The sequence below is a fragment of the Lissotriton vulgaris genome, chromosome 6, assembly GCF_964263255.1.
Source record: "Lissotriton vulgaris chromosome 6, aLisVul1.2, whole genome shotgun sequence".
Classification (NCBI taxonomy): Eukaryota; Metazoa; Chordata; class Amphibia; order Caudata; family Salamandridae; genus Lissotriton; species Lissotriton vulgaris.
In genome coordinates this window covers 1,003,932,436-1,003,950,815 of record NC_141694.1, presented here as the reverse complement: position 1 = coordinate 1,003,950,815, position 18,380 = coordinate 1,003,932,436, and the positions used below count along the sequence as shown (strand labels likewise).

General features: G+C 47.1%; 1 protein-coding gene across 18 annotated transcripts in view; it reads left to right on the top strand.

Moving 5' to 3' along the window:
- AFDN (afadin, adherens junction formation factor) overlaps window positions 1–18,380 on the top strand; it is a 2,152,715-nt gene that overhangs the window by 1,290,721 nt on the left and 843,614 nt on the right. For all 18 annotated transcript variants that reach the window (XM_086927064.1, XM_086927054.1, XM_086927053.1 and 15 more), the window contains one exon: window positions 5,756–5,859. In XM_086927064.1, the coding sequence (XP_086783190.1) occupies window positions 5,756–5,859 (104 nt within the window). The remainder of the gene's footprint in view (window positions 1–5,755; window positions 5,860–18,380) is intronic.

Genomic DNA, 18,380 nt, shown 5'->3' with positions numbered 1-18,380 from the left:
CATCCCATACAAATATACATCCCATTCATGAATTTGAATTTGAATTTAAAATATTTATAGAGCGCTGCGTTCACCATACGGTTTCTTGGCGCTATGGAGGCAAGGTTAGCAGATGAGAGGCAAAATAGAAACTAGTACAGTGATAGGGAACAAAGAGGGCAATTTACAGCGGGAAAGCCTGATTGAATAAAAAGGTTTTGAGACCTTTACGGAAGAGAGAATAGTGCTTGGCCGACCGAAGATGGTCGGGAAGGGAATTCCAAAAAGTGGGTGCCAAGAATGAGAAGATGGCCCCTCCCCACTTTTTGCGCTTGTAGCGAGGTACCTGCAGAATAGATTGGGAAGATGAGCGGAGCTCTCTAGCAGGGACATACTCCCTTATCAAAAAGGTAATGAAGGCGGGAGCTGAGCCCTGGCGTGCCTGGAAGACCATGCTGCCATTTTTAAAAAGGGATCGCTCCCTGACAGGTAGCCAGTGAAGCGCCTTCAATAACAGGGTTGAATGGTGGGAACGGGAAAGGCCGTACACTAGTCGGGCCGCCTGGTTTTGAACCAGTTGGAGCTTTCGTAAGCTGTAAGCTGGAATGCCGTTGTACAGGGCGTTAGCGTAGTCCAGCCGGGAGATCACTAGGGCGGACATGATCAGTTTAAGTGCCAGGGGAGAAAAGAAACGGGAAACAGTGCGAATAGTACGAAGAGTGAGAAAGCAAGAAGAGACAACAGAGCTGATTTGTGTGAGTGTAGGGTAAGATGATTATTCATTTTGATGCCTAAGGTCTTAACTGTGGGAGAGGGAGTGGGAGGGGAACCTAAGGAAGAGGGCCATAATAAAGAATTCCAGGGACTGGAAGAGCCACCAGTGAGAACCCACTCAGTTTTATCAGGGTTCAGCTTCAGGTTGTTGTGGCTCATCCAGTCCCTGATAAAAATCATAATAGTCTGGAAATTGGAATTGGAGTAGGAAGAAGAAGAGAGGTTAAAGATAAGCTGGAGGTCATCCGCATAGTTGTATACGGTGACCTCCAGCTGCTGGAGTGCAAAGATTAGGGGATAGATATAAAGATTGAACAAAAGAGGGGAGAGAGAAGAACCCTGGGGAACACCACAAGTGACCTTAAGTGGAGTAGCCGAGAAATCCCCCAGCCGGACCGCCTGGGTGCGGTCCCTCAGGAAGGACGATAGCCAGACCAGAGCTGAGCCCCCGATTCCCGCCGCTCTGATACGTGAAAGCAAGATGGAGTGGTCCACCGTATCAAAAGCGGCGGAGAGATCGAGGAGCACCAGGGCCTGGTGATTGTTTTGGTCCATGCCCTCCCTGAGGTTATCCAGGACCGACACCACGATGGACTCAGTAGAGTGCCTAGGCCGGAAACCCGCCTGACGAGGCGCTAAGCCCCCGGTTGCTTCTACATGGGCGCTGAGTACCGATGTTACATGGCGCTCAAGCACCTTGCCCAAGTAGGGCAACAGTGAGATAGGGCGATAGTTGACTGGGATTGACGGATCTGCACCAGGCTTCTTCAAAATAGGCACTATTGTAGCGGATTTGAGTGCTGGAATCACAACCCCCTGAGCAAGGGAACTGTTGAGAAAAGTGATCGGGGGCTGGGTGCAGACAGAGTAAATCTGTTGTAGAATACGGGCCGGGCAGATATCTGCCGGGGAACCTGACTTTACCTTAGGTAGTATTTCCAGGAATACTTCTTCGGGGAGAGGGGGAATCGAAGAGAGACAGCACTGGACAGTAGGAGGAAGGGGTTCAACGAAAGTGAGAGGGGGGAGGAATATTGATCTTGATGTTGGTAATTTTTTCCAAAAAATAAGAGTTCAGTGAATCACATAAGGACTGGGTGGGAGGAGGTTTAAGTGTAGCCCTATCAGAAAAAGCTAGATCGTGGACAATTGTGAAGATCTCCCTGGATTTATTCTCTGCCACCAGAATTTTTGCTGACAAATAGGCAGTTTTGGCTCCTAGTATAGCTGTTTTGTAATCGCTTAATAGTGTGGAGTAATGGGTTTTCAATAAAGGACAATAGTCCCTTCTCAATTGCCTCTCAGCTCGCCGGAGGGTCAACTTTTTTTCCTTCAGATCTTCACTAAACCACCGATTTGACTCCTTCAGTCGTCTTGTTGAAATCCGACGTAGGGGGGCTACTGAGTCGCAGCCTCCAGCGAGCCAGGTGTTAAGGACGGTGGCTTGAGATGAGGAGGATAAGCCCGCCAGGCTAGGTGAGGAATTTAGGAGAGAAGAAGATAGTGAAGGGAGGTCTACACGGTTCCAGTTCCGCGCCCAGGTGTTTTTGGCAAGTGGGACCTTGGTTGCAGGGTTGAGGTGGAGGAAAAAAGAAATAAGGGCATGGTCTGACCAGGGAAATGGGGACACAGACATGGACGAAACGGAAGTATTGAGGGACCAAACCTGGTCTAACACATGTCCGTGTATGTGTGTCGGGACTTGTATATGGGAAACAAAATTCAGGGATTGAAGTGATTCTGTAAATTGTTTGGAAGAAGAGCACTCAAGGGGGTCCGTAGGCCAATAGTTGAAGTCACCTAACACTAGGACTGAGGCGTAATTAACCCCCGAAGTGGCCAGTAAGTCCTGAAAGGCTGGCATGAACAAGTGGGAAGACTGGGGCGGGCGATACATTAGCAGACAAGTGAGCGGGGGAGAAAAGGTGAGAGAGCGAACCACAAGATGCTCAGTGGGGATAATAGGAGGGGAAGGAAGAAGTTGGAAATTGTACTCAGACCGGGCAATAAGAGCCACGCCGCCCCCTGTCTTGCTCGCCGGGCGGTCTGCACGGAGGGCCACGTAAGAAGGGGGGAGAGCAGCCAGAAGGGATGGCAGGGAAGACTCACAAAACCAGGTTTTGGTTAAGAACAGTATGTCAGGCTTGTGGGAGTCAAGCAGAACAAACAGTTCCAGATGGTGTTTAACCGCTGACCTGGTGTTGAGCAAGATAATAGACAAAGGAGGGGGAGAAAGAGGAGAACCAGAGCGAGAAAAGGGCTGAGTCAAAGGCGTCAGCGAAGAAGGAAACTGGGGAGAAGAGGGGGCAAGACCGAGAGAGGAAATGTAGCTGATAGTGGAGTCGGGTAGAGACCTATGGCCCTGTATAGCTTTTAGATCCTCAGAGGAATAGGAGATAGGAAGGGCATGAGGACACGCCCCTAGCCCCGGCCGGCCGCGGACGGACGCAGACGGGCTTGACTTAGGCTCGACTTCGGCGCGCCTTCGTCGCGCCCGCTGCGCTCGTCCGCTGTGCTTCCTCATTGGGGGGCGTTTAAATAGGGGCGGAGCGCGGGGGGTGTGGCGCCGAGCTGGGGCACCTGACCAGCCCAAACTAAGATGGCGCCCGCACAGCCACCGAGCACTGAAAAAGTAAGGTATGTTAATCTCCTGTTGATTTTCAGTGCAAGTTAAAAGCAAAATCAAACAATTTAAAATGCAGTGCGACTGCTCTCAATCAGCAGGGCGCTGCGATAACACTCGGGAAATGCTGCTCACATACTCACATGTTAATCCATCCCCATGTGACACACTTGACAGCCCTGTCATAGTGCCTTTAGTCATAATAGGCTGATGAAACCATAGTATATGACTCTATGGGCACTAGTCTTTAAGTCAAGTGAAGTTGATCCTGGGCGTGTCTGGTAACAATGCACAAGTTGTTTAGCCTTCATTAGCTTACAATGATTTTCACTGATCAGAAGTAGCTCTTACTATAGGAAAGTTTTGAAGAGCCCTGAATTGTGATCTAATAGACTGACGTCTGAAAGGCTGGAAAAATTTATAAAGAAGCACATATGTATATATATTTTTATTTATATATTTTGTAGAAAGTGTTTTGCCATCCCGCATGAGGGCATGACACTTTGTGCTTATGAACGTACTGGTTTACCCTGGAGGAGAACTAGGATTGCAGGTAAGTAACCATTTCTTATATAATGCTAGAACTTGAATCCTTATTGATCTGTAGATTATTTAGTTTTGCCGTGATAATCAAGTACTTTTTTTCAACTTAAAGATCAGCACTGGGCTGGACAATACGTTGTTATGTCTGTTGGTTGACTGTTAATGGCTGTATGCTTGGTCCCCACCCCACCCTACCTCTTTGAGAAGCCTTTGAGTGCTCTCCCTTGCTACTCTGTGAGTCGAAAGCAGAAAGGGAGTACTTGGCCCAGTGTGAGGTACCGTAAAAGGACAGACAGATGTTTCCGGGACACCAGAGACAAACTACCCTAGCCAAAATGGTTGTGTCTCAGTAGCCCCTGTGTGTCCTGTGCTCCACTCACCACTTTGAAATGGTTCTTGACAGGTTCTCCCATGTCACTCTCGCATTGGTTACAAAACTGTGATTTTTTTATTGTTCCTCTATTATAGAAGGCAGATGTTTAATTCTCTCTCTGTTAAAAAGAAAAAAACACAATATAGGCAAATTCTTTTTTGTGGGCGAGATTACTGAACATCTCCAAGATACTTGGCATGAAACCATTTGGTGTAAGGTGACTAAGTGTGTGTTAATCCATTCTATTTTTTGTAAACTATTTTATTGGTTTTCTTACATCGTTTACACCCAACATTCAGCTTTCCCCTTCTCACCCCCAATCCAATGGGAACCTTTCCATTCACTTTTATACCTCTGCTTCTTTCAGTGTTGGGGCACCGTCGTCTTTGAATTCTCTAGTATTCATTAAATTACGTTGCCTGTCATTCCTCTTTACAGGTTGCACTTTTCCCGGGTATCTAGTTGTCAATTTGTATCTGAATTCTGGCCCTCCTTTTGTGTCCCAATCATCTTAGTTTTCCAGCTCAGTCAGTACTGTTTCTCACACTAACACTCCATTTTCCTCACGCCTTTGGAGTTGTAGTTTTTTTTTTCTTATTCCAATTTCTGTGGTTATCCACTTAATCGTATCCACTTTCCATATTTTGTACTTGGTGCTAGTTGTCCATTCCATTGAATCGCTGTTCCTTTTGTCAGCAAAAGTCCTATTTCAAGTACCTTACCAATGCTTTATTCCTCTTCTTGGGTACCAACCCCAGCAGACCTATGCCAATAGGTAGATTGCAGTGCTGTAGCAGTTAAGGTATTCAGTCTCTGCACCACTTCTCTCCAGAATTCCTCAGTACCTCTGCGCCACATGTATATATGTTTCCATGTTATCTCTACTATTAGGACAATGACAATCTTTTTCAGAGCTTATTCTGTTTATCAACAGCCATTTCCTAAATAATGTGTGTAGGCAATTGTAGTCGATCAATTTCGTCAGGGCATTTCTGGTGACCTGTCAGCAGTTAGTCTATATTTTCCACCATTTCTGTTCATCTGTCTTTCCTCCATATCTTAAACCCAGGCTAGCCTTCTGCTAACTAGTTTCGGCTTTCTATTTGTTTTTAATTCATTTTAATGTTGCCTAGCATGTATTTGCCATCAAAAGTCATGTTTTTCATAACCCATCCTCATGCAAAGTTGTTGTCGTTTGTTCTTAATTGTGTCTGACACGCTCAGGCTAAGAATGTCTAGCATCAATGTATTCTCATTCTTGTAGAAACAGTCTTTTGTTCTGTAGTATAAATGGTTTCAAGCAATGTTGACACAGGTGACGAGGATAAAGGTTCCTTTATAATAACCCGTCTATTAATGTGGTTAGCACTTCTTTCTGGTGGGTGGCATTTTGTGCCAGGGAAAAGCTGTGAGTACAGTATACACCTTTTCGTTGAGACCTGTTTTTTCTTTTGCCCTTCAAGGCTTTTGCAGGCTGACGCCGCACCCACGCTCGCCAGGTACTTGGACCATATATTTTGAAGGTGCAGACTATGAAAGCCAATTTTTACATGAAAATGCGGAGCTGGTGAGTAGTATCCTGGGGAAACCGAAGGGCTGTCTAATCGCTTACATTTGCAAAAGTTGATTTAGATTTTAACTTTAGTCCCTTAAGAGGGTTATTGTTCAGATAGTCGTTTTAATTTAACATGTGTCCAGGTTCTGAACTGGTTTTTTAGTTGTCTGAAGTGGGTTGAGGGAGGTAAAAAAGACGACAAGGAATATTTAGAGCTATTTAACTTAATGCTTAATATATATCTTTAAGTTGCATATGCTGTTTTATTTTCATTTAACCAAGATGACCTAAAAATGAAAAGACAAGGTTTATTTGAGGTCGCTAGTGGGATCTAGGTGGTGAATAGATTGCATCTTTGCTCTTTCTTTCTGCCCTGTCTTGTTTGCTTGAAGACAAACATACACTGAGCATCGTCTCCTAGGCTATGCGTAGTAGTACTCACTGCTTTAGACCTCAAAGACCTTCAATGAGGTCATCCTTAGCCCAGAGTTGACTGTTAATTGTTCATATTTCATATGCGGTTTTCTTTGAAGAAAAGACAGTTAATACATGTGACGTGTAAGGTGCTAATGTTGCAAGAATTTATTGGTGCTGGAGGACAAAATAGTCCTTTTTCAAAACAAAGTTATTTTATTCCATTTATTCTCTTTTTTTTCAAACTGTACAGTTATCTGTAGTATTTTTATTTGACAAATTTAGTAAAACAAAATGCCTCCTACTTTTTCATACGATGTGTATATGTAACCGATTTCTGATGAGGATCAGCAAATAGCATCCAAATTTACTTTGGCTTGTTGAAGGGGCCAATTAAAATCTTTAAACTCTGACGGTAGTTGAAAGGAAACCTAAATACAAACTGCAGTCATTAAGTGTTTCAATGGCAATATACATATTCATGCAGGAAAAAAAACGTTTCAAGACCATACACAAAGGTGAGGATGTGCTAGTACCAGTAGTACTACTCAAAGGCCCAAACGTAGGCAGATTAAAGAATTGAAAAGATGAGGGGGAGGCTCGGGAGTAAAGGGTAGATTTAACCTAATTGTTGAGGGGATCAGCACTCGTATCTGGCGAAGCTCTTAAACGTGAAATGTTAGCCATTTCAGTGTCACTTGATGTATTTTGCCTTAATTGGTTAAAGCAAGATTGAAAGAATTTGGTACTTTAAAGCAATATAAAATCAAGCGTTGCTGTGGTTCGTCAAATAAGATGGGCTGAGGCCCATTCTAAAGTAGTGAGGAATTGACAGCTTTTCCCCTACCTCTAAATGTGCATTTTTATTTTTTTAACTTTATTAAATAATTGCGAAGTTACTTAAAACCATTGCAATAAATATTGGCCAAGATATAGTTGCATAGATCGATGTCTAACATAAAAAATAACAGGTTTAATATTTAGTAATTGCATTCATATTTAAAAATATAAGTTTGTTAAAAAAAAGCGGTGTTCAGAAGTATAGTGATCAGAATCTGCTGCAGTGTCATGCTGTTCCTGAAGAATAGTGTGCCCGTTTTCTTTAGGTTGCAGATTGGGTCTACTGGGCTAGAGGATTTGTATTATTACACAGTTTTTGCTCAACTTTCAGCAAAAATGTAACAAAGCAGCAATTTAGCTGGGGTCCATTGGGTCAAAGCAGGCCAGAATCTTCTGACTTCTTGAACGGATTCTTCTTTGATTAAAAGTCCTAGTTAATAGTGGTCTCCTTTCTTCGTGTACAGAATTGCAAGAGCAAACTAAATGGGTCTTCATTACCGGTCCCACAGAGGCCGCAGGCACTGTGGCGATTCCCACGCAGCCAAGGTGCTAGGTCATCTTTTACTGGTTGTAGCCCCAGACAATATCTTAAGAACTGCAGCTTGATAAAGGCTGGGTAGCCAGTTGTAAAATATTTTTAGAGAGCAATGGCTTTATAATGTTTTTGTTTTTTTAAAGTTTATTTGTAATTTTTTACATCAAACTGAGCGGTCATATACAGAATTCTTCAAGACAATATCCATCGACTTGTTTTAATTTCACACATTAGAGTCGCAGACACATAGCACAGCCGAATACACTTTTCATGGCTTAGCAGCAGATTCAGCATCATATACATTTAGGGTGACCCAGGCACCAACATTTACATACTATAATCACCATTAGTCTCGGCAGTCTGTTCCCTACCTATTCCTGTTGAATTTAACAATTCTCTGCATAGCTCTCTCCAACTTGCTATATCCTCATCCAACCTTTCGTCCCTGCTGCAAGCTTTCATGTATCGTTCCTCCGCTAAAGACCACTCCCCACGTCTCTCATCCAATTTACAAAAGAGGGGGCCCCCTCACCCATCCAGCAAATGGCAACTATCCGTTTAGCCAACACCAGCGCCAACTGTTAGTAGCTTGTTGGCCATTTTCCTCTTCTTGCGTTGCGGTACCAGCCCTAGAAGGCACTACTTAAGCGTGTACTCCAGCGCAATTCCCACCCCTCTACAGAGCCGTGCTACTACCTCAAGCCAATACTGATGTACTTCTGGGCATTCCCACGCCAAATGCATGAACTCAGTATGAGCTCCATGACGTCAAGGACATTCATGCGAGCGGGAGGCATCAATACGATGGAGCCTCGCTGGGGTCATATACACCCGTTGCAAGAAGCTATAGTACAGCAACTTCAACCGGGCATTGCAAGACACCTTGCGTGTTAGCATACATACTCTGATCCAGTCCCTCTCCAGTAACGGCACCTGCAAATCCTCGTTCCAAGCATCGCATGTCCTCAGCGCCAAAGAACCCGAGTCCGCCTTCACGGCCTTGTACAACAAAGACACCAATCTACACCCCCATCCACATGTTAGCAATATGTCCAAGGTCTCAGTGGTCCAGGGCATATCCGGATATGTGTGCCATGTCAACTTAGCCACTTCATCAGGCCAGCATATTGTAAATATTGCCCCTGTCCCAAACCGAACACTTCACACGGCTGCTCAAACGTAAGGTAGCTATCATTTATACGTAAATCTGCCAATACCATGCAACCACCCTCACTCCAAGCCTGGAAAGACATGTTTTGTAGCGTGAATCTTTCTGGATTCACTATGCTGTGCATTATTCCGCGGTCTAGTGGTTGAGTCCGGAATCGTAGTCTTTTCTTTTTTTTTCGTAGCCCAGGTGGGCGTCGACGTGCCACCTTTTGGTGTCCTTCCTGTGACGTTGGCATGCTTCCTGCGGAAGCTCCCACCCTTGGGTGCCATCTTCAGATTCTTTTTTCCACCGTTGGGTCTGGATCGTTCCCGAGAGGGCTCCAGAGATTTGGAGAAAAGAGAAGCCAAAAGCCAAGTTTTGGGGAAGAAAAGAGTTGAGAAGACAAAATGAGACTACATCATCGAAGGGGACGACGAAGGAAGAGGATCTTCAAGGAACTTCGACGTCCAGAAGAGAATGCGCAATCAGGGGGCCCCCTGAACGCAAGAGATGGGCAACACACCATTCAAATTCTGCCGGAACTGCCACCACAAGTACGCACAGAAAGACCAACACCCAGTTTGCAACCTCTGCCTGCTGGTCGACCACGAAAGCAGGGACTGCAACGCCTGCTCCGCCTTCACGCCGAAGACCCTTCGAGTGAGAGAGAAGCAAAGAAGAGCTAACTTCGCCATGCAGGGCAAGGGCCAACCACCGTCCCTTCGACACCTGGGACTATCGACCGACGAGGAGGATTACATCGCCGAAGAAGACGAAGGCTACACGGTCGTAGAGACCGATAATAAGAAGACTCCAGAAAAGGTAGGAGACTCGACGCCCCAAAAAGGCCCGAAAGACTCTCGACAGTCTGCCCAAGACTCTTGAAAAAACGAGTGCAAGTCCCCGAAAGCGCAGACGCCGAAAACTACAGCATCAGCAGCAACATCCAGGGCCAGTGGATCCTCACAGAAGGACTCCCCGGCGAAGAAGGACGGCGACCGGCAAAGGTCGTCGAAAAGCATCCACGAAAAGGAACGCTCAACGCCGAAGACCTCTTCGACGGCGACGAAGGACACAAGACCAGTCTCGACGGCGAAACCCGTCTCGACGGCGAAACCCGTCTCGACGCCATCTTGCCACACAAAGAGACCGGCACAACCACTCGACGCCGAACAGGCTGCTGAGATGGAAAGAAAGAAGAGAAGACTCGAGGCAGAGATGGAGAACATCCTGCAGCGAAAGAAAGATTTCGACGAAAGGATGAAAGCGTATACAATCCCCTCAAAGCCGAAGCCACCGGTGGTCGAGTTCGTTGAGGAAGAAGAGTTCGAGGTCGAAGGACCGTCGGAAAGCCAGGAAGATGACGACCAGAGGACATTTCTGGGCTCGACATACTCGGACACACAGGACCCAGAGTGGCAGGACCTCGAAGCCGAGAGTCCAGAAGAGGGGTTGGACACATATCCTGCGAGGCCCTCGCCGCCTGACGACATTGGACTTTACAATGAAGTCATCATGAACGCAGCATCAGCGTTCAGCGTGAACTCGAGGAGGAACAGCCGACGGCGGATTTCCTCGTGGAAACACTGCTCCCAATACAAACTAGGAGCCAGTACCCACCAATGCTCGAAAGCTTCAAAGGACAAGGGAGAGAGGCCTTCAAAGAGCCTTCGACTTGTAAACTTGTCACACCCAGGACGGAGAAGAAGTACAAGCACTCCCCCAAGGACCCACCCTACATCCAGGGAACGGTCACTGCAGACTCCATCATTGCGGCAACAGCAAGGAAAAGGGTCAATGTCCCAACAACATCAGGACCGCCTCCAGACAAAGAGAGCAGACTGATGGACCTGACAGGGAGAAAGATCGAGAGGAATGCCGCACTGCACTGGCGCATGGCTAATTCCAACGCACTGCTGAACAGGCGCCAATACCAGATCCTGGAAGAACTATGCAGTTAGTCAAACACCTCCCACAAGAATACCTGCAAAGAGCTACGCACCTGGTAGAGGAGGGGAAGAACGTGGCAAATCTTTGCCTAAAAACAGCACTGGACGGTGCAGACACATCCAGCAGACTTATGATGCTAGGCGTCACGGAAAGGAGACCAGCCTGGCTCAGAATATCAGGCTTTAAAACGGAGGTGCAACACAACATCCTGAACACCCTGTTCAACGGTGAGACACTGTTCGGAGCACCAATGGACGAAAAGCTCCTCCAGCTGAAAAAGGACAATGACACCGCAAGATCCATGGGGCCTTGCAATTCAGAGGCAGAAAAAGAGGAACCCCGTCACGGAGACCAAGCGTGAGAGGGGGAAACCAGCCAGGAACGTCGCACCAGACTTTCCACCAGTCCCACCAGGGCGACACCCAGACGCAACAAGGCCAGCAAAACAACACTGGCAATACCAACAGAGGGGCTAGTAATTTTGCGGGAAGGGGAATGGACGTGGAAACAACAGAAGAGGTGGACAACAACCCACCTCCAAGTGACTCTGCCACGCTACCAGTGCACACCCTTTCAAAAACTCTAGGGGTGGAGCACAGATACAACAAAGAGGAGTGGCTCGGACTAAACAGCCAAGAGCACGTAACACTGGTGGGAGGAAGACTGAACCTTTTCTTCCAGGAGTGGAAGAAAATAACTACAGACAGATGGATTCTCAACATCATACAGTATGGATACTGCATAGAGTTGGAAAGAACACCACCAAACAAAAAAAAGGGCACTAGCAAAGAAGGAACTAGAGCTACTTCAAAGGGAAGCACAAGAACTCCTGCAGAAGGAGGCTATCGAGCCTGTACCTCCCATAGAGAGGAACAAGGGGGTGTACTCTACGTACTTCCTGGTACCAAATGTAGACAAAACAGTGAGACCCATCCTGGACCTAAGGTTCCTCAACAAATACATAAAAACCCAAAAATTCAAAATGACGTCCCTGCAAGAGGTCCTTCCACAGATACAAGGTGGGGACTTCATGGACACCATAGACCTCAAAGATGCCTACTTGCACATCCCAATGAACAGGCGGCACAAAAATCTGCTAAGACTTGTCATCAACACAGAACTCTATCAATTCACGGCACTGGCATTCGGACTGAAATCAGCACCAACGGTATTCACAAAATGCCTTGCAGCAGTTGCAGCACACTTAAGGAGGGAAGGGACCCACGTATACCCTTACCTGGACGACTGGCTAACAAAGGCAAGGTCAAACAAGACACGCAAACGGCACGCACAGCGAGTGACAGACACACTGATGGCCCTGGGTTTCTCTATCCACTGGGGAAAATCCTCAATGAACCCAGAACAAGTAAAAATGTTCCTGGGTGCGCAGATCAACACCTTACAGTAGAAAGTGTTCCCCAGCGAGAAGAGAATGCTGGCACTGTTGAAGGAGGCGCGCCTCTACCAGAGAGGGCGTGCTCTGAGAGTGAGGATGGCGAGCAAGATGATGGGCATGATGGCCTCATGCATACACATAGTGCCAAACGTACGACTTCATATGAGACCACTCCAGGAGGGGCTACAGGACCACTGGTCACAAGCTACAGGTTGTTGGGAGGACCTAGTGGTTGTAACACATGCAGTGCACGAGGAGATATCATGGTGGAACAAAGGAAACATAACATAAGGGAAACCTCTAACACCACCAACACCAACTGTGACCATCACCACAGACGCATTTCAGAAGGGATGGGGAGCACACATGAAAAAACTCAGAGGGGTCTGTGGACACCAGTGGATGCGGTCAAACACATCAATTACTTGGAACTAAAGACCATTTTCCTCGCACTAAAGGCATTCCAGACGAAGCTGTACAACCAAACAGTGTTGATCCAGACAGACAACACAACAGCGATGTTCTACATAAACAAGCAGGGAGGAACACAATCAGCCCGCTGTCAGAAATAGCGCAGGAAATATGGAGATGGGCCATCCCACTAAAAATAGATCTACTGGCGATTCACCTGCCAGGGTGTAGTTCTGAAAATTCTGGACTCGTGCAACAAACTTTGTCGTAGCATGACGATTTTTATATCAAAAGACCGATAATGGCTAGTACACTATGCTCAAGCATTTTCGTCATAATCAAGTAACGATTTCACCTCGAAATCGTCATTTTCGTTTTTGAACCCTTGGGTTCCATTTTACGCTTGGCAGCCATTTTGTGAGTTGCCCTTCACATAGGCTTGTAACCACAGCTGAATTCGATATCAAAGGACACATACACCTTAATTGACTTTTCTGTGACCTGGGCAAGCTGGAACCATTGCCCCAAGCCAAACCTGTTTGGTCAGTTCCTCTCCAAGTGACCGAACGAGATAGCATCAAAGCACAACAGGCCATAAACTGTTCCCATCGCACACACACCCCCGCCTAAATCTTGCTCACACCTGTCCCTGCTCTTTTCTCTTCTTTTGCTTTATGATGAGGAAGAGCCCGGTTTTATTGAGGAAACACCGATATCTGATGGAAATGTTGGGCCTTGCCAGGTAATTGATCACGAACTGGACACACTAAAATGTGGACTTGTCATCATGACTCTGCTTTTTCTTTGTAATCAAAATTTGTGAATAGCTCACTGTAAATCCAAGAATGTTTGCACTGTAAATCTAAGAATGCTTGCCTGAAGCCTAAAATTCTGTATAAAAAGAGAAGCCTGGCTCTGTAATGTTGAGCAGTCTCCTGAGAATATACACACCGTGCTGTTGTACTTCTAGGACGCTTGTTACTTGGTTGCAGCCAATAAATTCGATCTTGACTTCATCTAGAAGACTCGTGTTTCTGTGGTCTGAATCAGGAAAGTACTCAAGGTCTTTGGGTGTTGCCCCTGACACCGCTGGGGTACCGGATCAGTACCTGTTCTGAAAAACCCAGTACCTCAAGGGAAAGACAACGTGGACGCGGACTGGCTCAGCTGACAGACATTGGCGTCCCACGAATGGGAGCTCAATGCCCAAGAGACAAAGAGACTGTTCGACAGGTGGGGGACACCATTGATAGACCTGTTTGCAACATGCCAGAATGCAAAATGCCAGCACTTCGCATCCAGGCAACCAGGGGAAGGGTCACGGGGGAATGCCCTATGGATAAGCTGGTCAAGGACATTTGCTTACGCTTTTCCGCCGATCCCCCTGATACATAAGGTACTCAGCAAGTGCAGAACGAGCAACATGACCCTGATACTGGTCGCACCACAGTGGGCCAGACAGACCTGGTACTCGCAGATTATGGGGATGACACAGAGTGCACCACACAGATTTGGGAGAAGGAAAGACCTACTCTCCATGCAAAACGGAGAGGTGTTGCATCCAGAGCCGGAAAGCCTCAGCCTGGCTCCTGAGGACAGAGTTCGCACACCTTAAATTACTCGAGAGGCAAGAAGACCTAGCACGCGGAAGTGCTACGTGGCCAAATGGAAGAGGTTCACACTATGGTGCAGAAAGGAAAAACTGCACAACAAGATGACGAGAGACTCAACAGTGCTTAAATACCTCACGCACCTGCTCGATGCTAATCTGAGCTCATCCTCGCTAAGGGTACACCTGGCAGCCATATTTGCCTACACTAGAGGAGAGACAGGGAAAAGCTTCTTTACTTCACAAATTGTAAAAAGATTCTTGGAAGGTGCAAAGAGGATCGCTCCGCCAAAGAGGTTACCAGCACCAGCGTGGAACCTCAACCTGGTTCTGACGGAACTCATTAAAGCGCCCTTTGAACCGATCCATAAGGCCTCCCTACAAATGCTAACTTTGAAAACAGCTTTCCTGGTGGCAATCACCTCGCTGCGCCGGGTGAGCGTGCTACAGGCGTTAACGCTACAAAAACCCTACATACAAGTTCACAACGATAGGGTGGTGATGAGAACGGACCCACACTTTAAGCCAAAGGTGGTGTCTAAGTTCCACATTAACCAAACTATTCAAATACCTAGTTCCTTCCAGAAGCCAACGACAAACGCAGAAAGGACACTGCACACTCTGGACGCCAGACGTGCAGTCATGCACTACATGGAGAGAACTAAGGACCACAGAAAAACAAAACATTTTTTTGTGTCATTCGCAGACCGTTTCATGGGAAAAGCATTTACTAAGGGGACAATTGCACGATTCTGCCACAAACAAGCTGGGCAAGAAGTAGCAGAGGGGCCGCGGGCCCACTCAACCAGGAAAAAGGGAGCGACAATAGCCTTTCTGGCTAACACTCCCATTCAGGACATATGCCTGGCGGCAACTTGGGCTTCGGTGCACACGTTCACAAAACACTACTGTGTGGACATACAAATGAACAAAGAAGCACAAGTAGGACAGAAGGTGCTTCAACAAATATTCAAAAATCAAGGCTCATCTTCCACCCAGCTGCCACAATGATAACAAACCGCTACAAAGTCAATGCACTGCATAGTGAATCCAGAAGGATTCACGCTGCAAAACGAATAGTTTCTTACCTGTGTAGTTTTGCAGCTTGAAGATCTATCTAGATTCACTAGCGAACCCACCCACCGCCGCCAGAAATATGAGACTGGAGAAAGAGGTGGTAAAAACGGGAAAAGACTTAAACAGACTTTTGAAGGAAAAAGCGGTAAAACAAATATTGAAACATTGCCATACTATTCGGAAACAGAACACAAACGGGAAAAAAAAGAATCCGAAGATGGCGCCCAAGGGTGGGAGCTTCCGCAGGAAGCATGCCAGCGTCACAGGAAGGACACCAAAAGGTGGGACGTCGACGCCCACCTGGGCTACGAAAAAAGAAAAAAACAACCAAAGAAAACACTACGATTCCGGCACCCAACCACTAGACCGCGGAATAATGCACAGCATAGTGAATTCAGAAAGATCTTCAAGCTGCAAAACTACACCGACCGGTAAGAAACTATTCGTTTTCCACCATCCTGCGCACCGGGTCCAACTGCCAAAAGGGCAATTCCGGGTGGATGGGAGCCCGCCCCAGCACTCGTTCCACAACTTTCAGCCATATATATACCGTTTGCCTAACAACATATGGCAACTCTACGCTCACCTCAGCACCCTCCATCAAAATCATAGGGATCCTCTGGCTGCTCTCGTCTGGGTAATAAATGATTTTCCTAGTGATCCCCCTCATCCAACCACTTCACCACATACTGAAGGTGCGCCGCATAATAATAAAGATCAAATCTGGGTACTCCTAGACCACCCTCCTCATACCGTTTCTGGAGCACCTGCAGTGCAACCCTAAACTGCTTTCCTGCCCAAGGCAGGGTCACCAGGAGAGAATTTAGTTGCCGAAACACTTTCGCAGGAATCGGGCAACAAACATTCTGCAAAGGATATAGACCTCTCAGCAGCATTACCATCCTTGCCACCGCTATTCTACCCATTAAGGACAGGACCAGCCTATTCCAGAACTCAACGGATTGCCTACCCGACTCAACCACCCTGTTCATAATCAGCTGGAGCAGCTTAGCGTCCCCATATGCCACCTGCACCCCTAGGTATCTAAAATGGTCCATCTCCCATCTCAATCCCAGGCTAGGCAGCTCCCCGCCCCACTGTCTCTCAGTCCTGCTGGGAACACCAGGGTTTTACGCCTATTTAGTCCTGAATAGGTACCCCCAATCCACTGTGTCAAATGCCTTTTCAAGGTCGATGGACTTTAACGCCATCTCCTCAGGGGCCTCCTGCGTTTCATGCAATACATGCGCCATGTTATGTTCATTGATGTACTCCGGCCTGGGATAAAAACGCACTGGTCCTCGTGGACTAAATGGGGCATATGTGGTCCCAACCATTTGGCCAGCACTTTACATACATTTTTTACATCTGAATTACTCCTCATCAGTGGTCGGTATGCTGCTGGATCCTGGACATCGCTGCCCAGCTTTGGAATCAGACAGATTTTACCCTCATGCATTGTAGGGGGCAATATTCCACTCTCAAATGACTCTTTGAAAGTTTGCAACAACGGCTGAGCCAGTACTGCTGAATATGCTTGATAATACCCAATCGGCAACCCGTCCCCTCCCGGTGCCTTGGTTCTAGGTATGTCTCCTATCTCCACCATCAGCTCCTCAGTGATCTGCGCATCCAGATCCGTCCTAAGCTCTTCAGATACCTGCCTCGACTGTAGATCCTCCAAAAAGGGGATATAATGGTTCGCACTTACCAGGCCTTCCCTGGTACACTGCCTGCAGGTGTTGGCAGAACACCTCCAGCATAGCTGCCAGAGATTAGAACAGGTCGCACGACTGTGCTCGAAGACTGATAACCAAAGGGGGGGCCTGTTCCTTATGCAGTATCCATGCCAATAACCAACCAGATTTATCTCCCTCTGCATGTAGCCGTTTGCAATATTTCGTAATGGTGTACTTATTCAGCCTATCCCAAGTATCTGCAAGCTGCTCCCGTAATACACTCTCTTGTTCCTGCATGTCATCTTGCCCCTGCCACCTTGACTGAAGCTCAGCTAACATGGTCTCCCTATCCTGTAGCTCATACTGTAATTGCCTCCGAATGCCATATGTCAGCCCCATTGAAGCCCCTCTAACCACCGCCTTCATGGCATCCCACTGGTGGGTTCTATTGCTTGCAGTGCCCCAATTAAGGGACATAAACACTGTCATAGCGTTCAAAATTGCCTCCTTCCCAACCGGATCCTCCAGAATATCAGCAGGGAGCCGCCATCTATTGGAGCCCTGCTCCCCCATTGCCCACAGAACCGAGCTGCACAGGCGCATGATCGGACAGAAAGCACGCCAGTTCCATAATCTCTGCTGCCATAAATGCTGGGTGTTCTGTTGCTAGTATCCTATCTAGACGACTGTGTGTGTTATGAGTGGGTGTAAAACAGGTGAATATTTTCTGAGTCTTGTAGTGCCCCCTCCAAATATCCCGGATGCCTATGTCACTCAGTAGTTTTTGCAACTGCTTAGTCATACGCGGCTTGGTGCCCTTTCGAGGGGAGCATCTATCCAACTCCGGATCCACTCCGAATCCACCACACAATGAAATCTCCCAACCATAGTAGGGGAGTGTCCAAGTCTACAGTAATCAAATCCTGTAAAGCCACAGAGAAATTTGGCTCATCAATGTTAGGGGCATAGGTGTTTAGTATACTGATATCTTCACCATCTAGCTTGCCCTGCAATTGCACGTAACTACCTTCTTCGTCTGCTTCGGCGTACTGTTGTGTAAACGGGGCCACCCAAATCAACACCCCCCTGGCATAGGTAAAATATGACGAGTGGAATACCTGCCCCCTCCACTTTTTTGACAGGCAACCAGCCCCAGCATCATCCAGATGTGTCTCCTGCAAGCACGCAATCATTATGCTATGCCGTGTAAGGAATGAAAGGACCATAAGCCGTTTGGCGCAGATGCCTAAACCCCTAACATTCCAGCTAAGGAACTTAACCACATCCGCCATGGTCAAACATTTGCACTTCCTGTCTAGCAACGCACCAGGACTCAGCACTCTTCTGCAATGACTCGCTCATGTGCACACCACCACCAAAATTCACACAATAACTAAACCAACAAAAACCCCTCCTCCCCCCACCCACGGACAATGCTCGACTACCATCACAGACGATTTTGCCAACCCAGC